The sequence below is a fragment of the Branchiostoma lanceolatum genome, chromosome 18 (genome assembly GCF_035083965.1).
Source record: "Branchiostoma lanceolatum isolate klBraLanc5 chromosome 18, klBraLanc5.hap2, whole genome shotgun sequence".
Classification (NCBI taxonomy): domain Eukaryota; kingdom Metazoa; phylum Chordata; class Leptocardii; order Amphioxiformes; family Branchiostomatidae; genus Branchiostoma; species Branchiostoma lanceolatum.
This window is the reverse complement of record NC_089739.1, coordinates 11,441,340-11,452,930: the sequence shown is the minus strand read 5'-3', so window position 1 is coordinate 11,452,930 and position 11,591 is coordinate 11,441,340. Positions and strand designations below refer to the sequence as shown.

General features: G+C 41.4%; 1 protein-coding gene across 1 annotated transcript in view; it reads left to right on the top strand.

The window, feature by feature from the left end:
- Positions 1–1,056: 1,056 nt before the first annotated feature.
- The window catches only part of LOC136423974 (uncharacterized), a 40,827-nt gene continuing 30,292 nt past the window's right edge, over positions 1,057–11,591 (top strand). Inside the window, exons 1-11 of the mRNA XM_066412374.1 lie at positions 1,057–1,270; positions 1,467–1,742; positions 2,223–2,336; positions 2,658–2,933; positions 3,778–3,981; positions 4,575–4,877; positions 5,245–5,427; positions 7,722–7,871; positions 8,248–8,373; positions 9,148–9,294; positions 10,693–10,862. Coding sequence (XP_066268471.1) covers positions 1,057–1,270; positions 1,467–1,742; positions 2,223–2,336; positions 2,658–2,933; positions 3,778–3,981; positions 4,575–4,877; positions 5,245–5,427; positions 7,722–7,871; positions 8,248–8,373; positions 9,148–9,294; positions 10,693–10,862 — 2,163 coding nt within the window. The remainder of the gene's footprint in view (positions 1,271–1,466; positions 1,743–2,222; positions 2,337–2,657; positions 2,934–3,777; positions 3,982–4,574; positions 4,878–5,244; positions 5,428–7,721; positions 7,872–8,247; positions 8,374–9,147; positions 9,295–10,692; positions 10,863–11,591) is intronic.

The window sequence follows — 11,591 nt, the reverse complement described above, 5'->3', positions numbered from 1 at the left end:
CTAAAAATATTAGACAAAATGCTGCGTATTATTGATTTAAAGGTATGCCAAAACATTTGACGTCAGTTGTGACTAAGTTGACGTCAAAATAACGTCGGAGAATGACGTCATGTGTTGTTAGCGACCCCCTGGGATCCGCCATCTTGGATCGGCCATTTTGAAATTTTTAAAAGTACATTTTTCCATGTATGATCCCAAATAACAATCAAAATAGACTAAAAACATTAATCTGAATGTTTCTGGTTAAGAAAATTCCAGGTTGTGACGAATTTAAAGGCGAAAAAGCGTGTTTATACCGAAAATAATGATTCTGTCCGCCATCTTGGATTTTGAGAGATGACGTCATCAAATTAGCATAAGTTATGAATATTTAATCATGGCAGTTACATTAAATCACATGTGATGTTATACATGTAGGAAACTAGTGTGCTTGAACAAGAAAATATTGGAAACAACTATGTTTTTATCGAAATTAGTTAAATTTGCATAAAATGCCTCTTCAGAAACCCGTTACCATGGCAACACGAAAAATGCTAAACTTATACTTTTATCATAATATCGTTGCCAACTAAATTTTAGGACAAGTCACCAAGTTTGGGTGTCCCACCATACGTCGTTTGGCAGTTATACCATGTCAAAGTTGGCGCGGGCACTTTTAGCCCCCCCCCCCGTCTAGATAGGGTTAAGTTTTGTTAATCCTTCCTGACCACGTAGATTTCATAAATAAGACAACTCTCCTTATTGCAAGACCTTTTCTTTAAATGCACACTCGCATCAGTTTTGGGGTTCCCTGAGTTATCTGGATTTATCAACCGCGATATGATAATGAAGACTATACATTAATCTCAATTTAAAATTGTATGTTATCGTCCCTTTTATGACCGTTTTATTAGTCATGTGTTTATCATTTGATAAACTATAGCTCATAGCTCATTCTTTGTTTCTGGCACGACAGCAGGGGTGTTGCCTGTAAATGTTCAGGTCAGCGTTATACGAAGGAGCTTCCAACTCTACTTCGGCCGCCATCTTGATAGCCTTCAAACGGACTACGCCAGCATGATGTCTACAACGGACTTTAGCAGCCTGGTGGATGTCTCTGCTCCTGTGCCGAGTCGAGTTGAACTGAACGAACAATTCTACTTGAAACGACTTCCAGCAAGCTTGTCATGGTCTATGGAGACCAACCCCCAGGTCGAGTTAAGCATCAGTGTATCCGCAAGTACAACCGACAGAGTCATTCTGGCCACCTTTAGTCAACCAAGTGTCGAAGGTAAGACTATAACAGATATTTTTGAAGATATAGCAAGCTTCTCTAAAAATATGTGCTGTCGTTGGTAGCCTTCTAGATTTCCTCTAAAATAACTCGATGGAAGTAGGATATCTAGCCATAATGTGCCATTCTTGTGCAGCACACCAGGGGACCAAATAGCAGACAAAATGATGTACTGCTGCCATTTCTTTTTCAGTTTTCGATTATGCCGCCATGCGTGCTGACGTGACGGAATGGGAATCGAACTTGGATGCTGCTCTGTCGGAGGAACTTCAGCTTGGAGAGTTCCAGGTGTCGTTAACAGAGCTGCAGAGTCAAGACGGAGTGCCGCTAGTCGACCTTACAGGAACAACCAATGTTGACTTGAATGCGGAACGTTGGGTGTTGGTGTATGACGAAGGTCCGGGCGTCACACATACAGGGCTTTTGCTGACAGAGCTTGCAAACCTAGACATATCCCAGGGTCTAACAGGTGTGTAGTTTTACAGTTAAAATATAATTCTAACTGTAAGTACATAAATCTCTGTATACGAGGATGTTTGCGTCATGTAAATAAAGGAAATTTATGTTCGAACTAAAACCGATTTCATGTTTTAAGAATATTAATCATGAATCGAGATATGATAACAAAAAGCTATACGTTGATCTCAATGTAAAGTAGTATGTTTTCGTCCCTTTTATGACCGTTTTATTAGTCATGTGTTTATCATTTGATAAACTACAGCTCATCCTTTTTTTTCTGGCACGACAGCAGGGGTCTTGCCTGTAAATATTCAGGTCAGCGTTATACGAAGGAGCTTCCAACTCTACTTTGGCCGTCATATTGAAAGCCTTCAAACGGACTACGCCAGCATGATGTCTTCAACGGACTTCAGCAGCCTGGTGGATGTCTCTGCTCCTGTGCCGAGTCGAATCGAGTTGAACGAACGATTCTACTTACAACGACTTCCAGCAAGCTTGTCATGGTCTGTGGAGACCAACCCTCAGGTCGAGTTTAGCATCAGTGTATCCGCAAGTACAACCAACAGAGTCATTTTGGTCAGCTTTACTCAACCGACTGTCGAAGGTGGGTGTATTATCTAAGCATTAAATAGAAGACAAACCTATCTGAAAATGATATGTCAAGGTTTTGTTTACCTTTTTGTTGTCTTTTTGGTTATGATTCAGTGCAAGTGTGGAACAAATATGTATTTGTTGTGTATCATGTGATTCTAAGCCCATCAGCAATTCAGCACTGGTTGCCATTGCACGGGTAATATCTGACTAGTAAACCTTCTTTCATGTAGTGAAGAGTTTGCAGCAAAAATCTCCCTATTCTTCACCTTGCATCAGATACGTGATGGTACGTAGACAGTCATATGTTGTTTTTTTTGTACTCCTTTTGCAGTCTTCGACTATGCGGCTATGCGTGCTGACGTCACGGAATGGGAATCGAACGTGGAAGCTGCTCTGTCAGAAGAACTTCAGCTGGGACAATTTCAGGTGTCGTTAACAGAGCTGCAGAGTCAAGACGGAATGCCGCTGGTCAATCTTGTGAGAACAGCTAATGTTGAACTGAATGCAGAGCGCTGGGTGCTGGTGTACAAGGAAGGTCCTGGCGTAACACAAACAGGCCTTATACTCCCGGAGTTGGAAAATCTTGACATCACGCAGGGTCTTACAAGTATGTTTGCAATCTTTCAGTTTTCTTTTTGTGTATAGTTCCATGGGTTACGTATTTAACTATATGAGATATATTTCGTATTCTAAATGATATCTTATATGTTTTGTAATACAGTTTAAAGGGCATGGGCTGCCATTGCTGCTTCACTTATTATTCTCATGTCCTACGATGTTTGATGATAGAATAAATGCAGCTGCGGAATTGAGTTGCTTTCAGACAATACCAGTTAACTTCTTAACTTTCTACTTTATACTTAAATAACGTTATACATATATTATGTGATTATCATTATCTCTCCATAAACTTTAGAGTTTTAAGATGACTTATTCATGGTAATCTGTTTTTTCCTTGCAGTGTTATTGCCTACGCCACTTCTTCTTGAGGTTGCACGTGAAACGTTCCAAATGTACTTTGAACGTCATCTAACCAATCTTCAAACGGACTACGCAAGCATGGTGACAAGAACCGACTTCAGCAGCGTAATAGACGTGTCTTTGCCGGTGCCATCACGAATTGAGCTAAACGAGCGCTTCTATTTAGAACGTCTTCCAGTAGCTTTTTCGTGGTCCGTAGACGCCAGTCCCCAGGTCCAGTTTAGCATCAGTGTATCACCAAGTACAATTAACAGAGTCATTCTGGCCAGCTTCACTTTGCTGAGTGCCTTAGGTATGTGAAACGGTGGTTGTTACAGAGAACAGACACTATCTCTAAATCTCGTAAAGAATAATTATTTTTATAAGACTTTTTTCTATGACTACTTTCAAGAAACATATTGTCTTCTGCACGTATTTGCCTTTCTAAAATGCATTGTATATGAAAAAATTGTTCTGCTGCTCTTTTTCAGTTTTCGATTATGCGGCTATGCGTGCTGACGTGACGGAATGGGAATCGAGCTTGGATACTGCTCTGTCGGAGGAACTTCAGCTCGGAGAGTTCCACGTGTCGTTAACAGAGCTGCAGAGTCAAGACGGAGTGCCGCTAGTCGACCTAACAGGAACAGCCAATGTGGAACTGATTGCTGAGCGCTGGGTATTGGTGTACCAGGAAGGTCCGGGTGTCACACATACCGGGTTTTTGCTGACCTGTTTTGAGAGCCTCAATTTAACTCAGGACTTAACAGGTGTGTACTGTAGAATTTTTTTTTTTTCGTATATGTGTATCAAAATCTCATTGAAATATAGTTTGTAATTAGAGCTGTGTACCGGTACAATGTACCGATACAGTACCGGGTACAATCAATTAGGTACAGGTTCAAAATACCTGACCCAGCTGTATCGGTACTGGACCTGACTGGACTGGCCACTTTGACAGATAAAATTACTATGAAATTACCGTGGCAATGCTCTAAAGTCACTCTAAAGCACAGAAAACACATTTGCATGGGTGGAGTCACATTTTCATCTGTGTTTTCATAGAAATAATACCCAGCAGGCCAGCACAATCAAATATTATGTTTTTACCAGTTCAAACATGCTTTTGTCCTTATTGAAAATCTAACATTTTCCGAACAAGTAGTTTAGGTACAGGTTCAGGTCCGGACCTGTACCTTAACCCGTGTACCTGTACCTGTACCTAAAAATTTGTTTAGGTACACAGCTCTATATGTAATGTATTAAATGCACAAATTTTCTTATCTTTCAGGTGTTTTACCAGCAGAACTTTTACTCAGCACAGCAAGTGAAATGTTTGTAATCTACTTTGAACGCCATCTTACAAACCTCCAAACGCACTACACCACTATGGTGGCGACAACCGACTTCAGCAGCTTGGTGGACTTTTCAGCTCCGGTGCCGAGTCGAATTGATCTGAACGAGCGGTTCTATTTACAGAGACTACTGCCAGCATTTTCCTGGTCTATCGATTTTAGTAGTGATGCACGGGTAGAGATTTCTGTCTCTACAACACGCGTGGAAAGGATCATCTTAATATCATTTATTCTACCTGGTGAGTGTTTGAAATATTGGTGTTGCTTATACTTAATTGAAGAATCATAAACGATAATATACATGTAACATATCAGTAATGTATCAAAGCATACTTTTTCTTGGGTCTAGGTCTTGACACATTTGGTCTTCTAATAACGAACTGATAGTTTGGGCTGAATTTCTCATTTACAAATTTTCAGTGTATACTATGTGTTATGAAATTCACATGTCTTTTGGTGTGAATGACACTTTCAATAAGGAGACGGCGTGCCTTTGCGATTTGATATTAAATATTGTAGACATATAGTGAGTTAAGATTACCAAGATAGTAGCTTGTATGTAACCAAGAATGTTTCCGCGACTTTAATATCGTTGGTTTCTTGCAGGACCTATTGATGGGCAGTTCGGGTCGTGGAGTGACTGGTCAGAGTGTACGGCCACGTGTGGCGTGAGCGTCCAAACCCGCACCAGAACCTGTGACAGTCCCCCTCCGCAGGGCGGGGGACGGTACTGTGAGGGCGACGCCAGCCAGTTTCAAGTCTGTGTCGGTTCGGATTGCCCACGTGGTTGTAAGTATTTATTACATTGATATTTTTAGTGGTAGCGACTCTATTTGGGCGTCGTTTGCTTGCTGTCGGAAACATAACCCGAAGACATGGCAAGCAAAAGATGGCTTACTAGAGTCTCCATGGTTATGAAATTTATTGTCTTTCACTAGTTTATTTGTCATGATATTTTTTAATATCGTAAAGTAGGCAAGACTTCTGAAAATTGTTATCTGCATGAAATACTTAGACAAAAAGTATGTCTCGGACTCTCGATAAAAAAGACAGTGTTATATGGGAGAGAGCATACCCTTCTTAACTTACTTACTTACTTGGGCCTGTCGCCCATCCTTGGGCATAGGCCACGGACGAGATGCCTCCATCCTTTGCGGTCCTGGGCCCTCTCTATCAGCTGCTCCCATGTGTGTCCGGATGCCTTCACATCGGCCACTAGGTCCCTCCTCCATGTGTTCCTTGGCCTCCCCCTCTTCCGCTTCCCTGGGGGGTTCCATGTGAAGGCCTCCCTCGTGGTACTCGATGCTGGCTTCCGCAGTGTATGTCCAATCCAGGTCCATCTCTTGTGCAGGATGTCGGTTGCCACTGGTCCCTGCCCGGTGCGTTGCCATAGGTCTTCATTTCTGATGGTACTGGGCCAGTAGATTTTGAGAATCTTCCTGAGGCAGGTATTTATGAAGGCTTGAATCTTCTTTGTTGTGCTGGTTGTCGTTCGCCAGGTCTCTGCACCATACAGTAGAACGGGTTTGACCATGGTGTTGAACATCCGGATCTTGGTACTGGAGGTCAGTTCTGATGATCTCCAGACTTTGTCCAGCTGCTGGAATGCTGATCTTGCTTTTCCTATCCGTGCCTTCACATCTGCATCTGTTCCACCCTGTTTGTCAATGACACTACCTAGGTATGTGAACTTGGCTACTTCTTCTAGTGGTTCTCCTGCAAGAGTAATGGGAGTACTGCAGTCTGTGTTGACTTTTAGGATCTTTGTCTTTCCCCTGTGGATCTTGAGGCCCAGGCAGGCAGAGTTTGTGTCAATTGTAGATGTTTTCTATTGCATCTGTTGCTGTTTATGGGCCAAAAGGGCCAGGTCGTCTGCAAAATCCAGGTCGTCCAACCATTTCCCAGCTGACCATTTGATGCCATTTTCCCTGCCATCAGTGGACGTCTTCAGACACCAGTCGATGGCCAAGAGAAACAGGAATGGGGACAGCAGGCATCCTTGCCTCACCCCCGTCCGCACATGAAAGGCATCTGTGAGTTGTTGGCCGTGGATTACCCTGCACGTCATCCCTTCATAGGAGTTCTTGATAAGGTTGGTGATCTTTACAGGTATGCCATAGTGCCGCAGTAGCTTCCATAGTGCCGGTCTGTCCAGACTGTCGAAAGCTTTCTCATAATCAATAAAGTTGATGTAGAGAGGTGAGTTCCATTCTATGGACTGCTCCAGGATGATTCTGAGTGTGGTGATCTGGTCTGTGCAGGATCTATTTTTCCGGAAACCAGCCTGTTGGTCCCGGAGGTGTGGGTCCACGGCATCTCTCATCCTGTTCAGGAGGACTCTGTTGAAGACCTTGCTTGGTACTGAGAGGAGTGTGATTCCCCTGTAGTTGGCGCAGGAGCTAAGGTCACCTTTTTTTGGTAGTTTGATGATGTACCCCTCTTTCCACTCTTGTGAGATTTCTTCCTTCTCCCATATGTTCTAGAACAGTGGGTAGAACATATCCACACTAGTCTCCACGTCTGCCTTCAGCGCCTCTGCAGGTATATTGTCTGGGCCTGTCGCCTTCCCGTTCTTAAGCTGCATCACAGCTCTCCGGATCTCTTCCTTGGATGGCGGGCCACATTCAATTCCCAGGTCACTATCAGCTTGGTGGATATCTGCCGTTTCCCTTGGGGCTGGTCTGTTCAGTAGGTTTTCAAAGTACTCTGCCCATCTCTGCTTCTGACCTTCCATGTCTGGGATGACATTCCCATAGCTGTCCTTCACTGGTCTGTCTGACTGGGTGTGTTTAACGGCATTGTAAAAACTTTATATCAATCATCAATTTGAAACTTAAGACCTTAAAGTGTTTCTTGAAGCCAGAAGGGATCAACAGGATTTTACGTCTACTCTTTCGGAAGTGTAAATGCATGTAACATCTCGTTATCCCTCTTTTTATTTCGCTAGTTACTAGTTTTTCTTAATAGTCTCCAAAAGAAGAATAAAAGGAAGCAGATCATATCTTTACACATAATTTGGAACCCTATATCAAACATGAAAAGTTGTTTCTGTTTGTTGTAATATTTGCTTATACCATCTACAGTTGTGGACTGGTGTGATCAAGTCGAGGATCGGTGCGGAGTAGTGTCGCACGGTGGCATTTGTGCAATGAGGCGGCGAGACTACGTCTGTTTCTGTCAAAATGGCTACAATCGGATCACTGACAATCTGGGCAATTTTCTCCGATGTGTGGGTAAGTGTTCTTGTTGTAAAAAAGAAAGGACCAATTTTGACATTGTTTTGTTTCCGCTATGATAACTATAAACAGTGATGTTTCTTTGGTAGCATTGCAGTTGAAATTATCATAATTTGGCTCAAATTTTGTTGGAATATAGGAGCATAGTTTGCTCTAAAAAAGTCTATAGATTATTCGGAGAAAAATATAACATTCTGAGATCTTGTATTAGCACTGTTGGGGCAAGTTTGGGGTGACAATTAAAATCCAAGGCTAGTTTTGTCGTCTCTGATTCTCAATCAATAAAACTGTTGAATCAGAAATGTTCAAAACTTAATATATTAATGCAACATCAATATGCGTGGATATTTCATAATTTCTTGACGTGTTGCAGATGTTGACGAGTGTACGACCGGCCTGTCGAACTGCGCCCCTGGGGTGGGGGTCTGCACTAACACTCCCGGGGGTTTCACCTGTAAATGTCCCAAAGGATACACCGGGAACGGGATCTTCTGTGCAGGTAGGTCGTATTGTAATTATTGCTCTAGCCACTGCTTTTTCTGCACATATTGTAAATTTGCTCGGTTCTAAAATTAACATTGTGTTATAAGCGGATAGCACGCGTATCTCATTTACTAGTAAGATATTTAGATGATGTTTATATGATAATATCATAATCATACAGCAGTGCATTGAATAAATGACTATAGTGGTTTCACTTGTCCTCAGAGACTCATAATCATTCACTATTCGCAAAACAAACAAACCTTCTAACTACCTAACTAATAAACAAGCAAGCAGTTCACTAATGAAATACCGTAGATGCTGTCTGAAACGGCCAATTCTTATAGAGACCTTGTTTGGTTCTTAAGTTTATCAGTACAATGATCTTGTATGAGCCCGTGAATAGTTCATCAGGTTGGTAAGTCACTGAATTAAAAAAAAAAACTCTTTTTACCCAACCAAATGATTTATTCAACAGACGTTTCGGTGACCATCTGCCACCTTCATCAAGGCAATTGTGACGTTTGGGACCGCATTGTCGATACCGTTCCCTGTAATAGTGTAGATATGTAATACTTTGCGTCTGGGAGCGCATCCATAAGGAGCGACACCAGTGTGCTGAAGCGCAATGTGAACCAACCAGACTTGCCTTGATGAAGGTGACAGATGGTCACCGAAAATTCGGTTGAATAAATCACTTGGCTGTGTAAAAATAGTATTTTTATTCAGATCATTGATCAGTGATTTGGAAAGGATCTGCCCACGATGACTATTTTGTATTTTTTATCAGACATCAATGAATGTTTGGACCCTGCGCTGTCCAAATGTGACGAAAACGCCCACTGCACCAACAGCCTAGGAGGTTTCTCCTGTGACTGCATTGAAGGTTTTGTCAGCATTGCTGAGGAAGGTACAGCCTTTACGGGAGAATGCAAGGGTAGGTTGATACAATCATTTATACCTATAATGTAGAATAGTGTAGAAGGAAAAAGCATTCACTTAATGTCTGTCAGCATTTAAAAGAGTCAATGGCTTTGAGATTTGGAACAAGTCCGCAAATATCTTGATATCTAAGTTTAAGTTTTCTAAGATAATGAATGATATGTAAACTAGCTGCTTCCTGCCTGCGATATTCCTATCTAGCTAAAGTATATTAATAGATATTAATAGATATTAATATGTAAAATAGCTGATCCTTGCCTTTGATATTCCTATCTAGCTATATTGATAAATGTTTGTTTTGTTTAGGCTTTTCTGCCATATTCATAAGAAACGTATTCTAAAATAACAATTTTGGCGACTTTTTTCTCACACACGCATCAATACACCTACACGTTCTCCTACACCTCTTGCAACATCGAATGGTTGTCAACATCAGGAAGTAAGTTATGACCAGCTATTGCTGAGACCAAAAGCTGTTAAGGTGTGCTCGGCTGGGGTCGCTGTTTAAAGATTGACGCAGGGAAAGATGGTGATATTGTAGCAAAGCCAAGTTGCTAGTAGTGGTTGTAGATGGTTGCCAACATTTTAAACGTCAGGAAGTAAGTTGGGATCAGCTTTTGCTGAGACCAAAAGCTGTTAAGGTGTGCTCGGCTGGGGTCGCTGGATAAAGGTTATTGTAGCAAAGCCAGGTTGCTCGTAGCGGTTGTAGATGCATCACAATGAATGAAGCAGTAAAAACTGAAGACGAGCTACAATAAATGTTGAACATAGTAGCGAAGCGGTGTTCAGAATGGAGCAGTAGAAGCAAAATGTTGGGTTTAGGTGGTTCCAGAATTATTTTTCCTAAGAAATGTGCATTTGTGTCGTGGACATTTTTCCTGTGCTTATCTGCGTTAAAGATGTTAATATGGTGTCTCATTTGAATCCACTATTTACCTGTACATGGCAAATGAACAAAACCCTGCTAAAAGATCTTTACTCTTACCTAATTGATTTATTGATGTTCAATGACGTGATATTTTCTCTCCGCTCTCGGTTATCCTAGTTGACCAAAGGCATGTTGAATCCTTCAGGAAGTATCATTCATATTTGACCGAAACTTAAAAATACATTGAAATATTTATAAATACAATGTGTACAAAGCATTTTTCCTTGCCTAAAGTGGAAAGTTTTCAGAATTGATTTATGAATTTTAGTCCAAGTAACAGTATCTTGTACTAAGCAACAAAGCGAGCACTGACATAGATTATTTACTAATTGCTCAAAAGTCTACAAATAAAATCTTTCTTTTTTAAAGCAAGGTTCTGATAATTGTTTTAAAGACATTTATCATGATAAGATGATTCAGATTCAATTAGAATTTAGTTTCTAAAGAGTTGTTTTCCCCCTATAGCCGTTGACCTTCTCCCCTATGGTGCCGATGTGGGGGACATCCAACTATTCATCACCCTGCACTATGTGTGGCAGTTCCCGCCCTTCATCATCACCGAGGTCGTGTCTCCTCCCATCTACGTGGATTACGGTATCCCTCTCATGGACGGAAAGCTATTCCACTACATCTACGTGAGTATCTACAGTACGTCTCCTGTAATAGAAGATGTTGTCAGTACGTAATACAGGGTTCAAACTTTGATTCAACAGAAAGAAAGGGCAACAACTGTCCTACTGTAGTCTTCAGTTATCAACTAGAGTCCCACAAACACATTATCTTCGCCAAATAATCAAGGATTATTATGGAGAGTGATTGATGTTTACATGCTTATCACCCCCTGCAACATTTACACACCTACATAATATCATGAAGATCCATCAACGTTTCCGTCCCTTTTTTTGCCTACATACAAACACACAAAAATGCGCCGCTGCAGTACAGTTTGAAAAATGCAAGGTAAACCATTTGCAAACTTGACCTTCCTTTGCACAACCACTACACACCTACCAAAAATCATCAAGATTCATGAAAGGTTTTTCAAGTTATGCTCATGACATACATACAGACCCACCCAACAGCTGGCTCAACCGAAAATATAATCTTCTCGGCGAAGATAATTACCTCGATTAGACGGTTGGTCAAAAGTGCCAAGAAGTTGATGCCGCTCCCAGTCACTGTTGAGTAATTTGTGTTATACCTTCTTTTTTTTGTTGCACTGGCTTTGAAATAGCTTTAAAGGAGCTTGAAACCTAACAGAAGGATATAAGTGGCCGCCCTAATGTGAGGTTGGGTGATATTCCACACCAATGAACTGGAATAAGCCAGGCTTCTTCTGTTCGCTGTATATGTTTCAAGCTGCG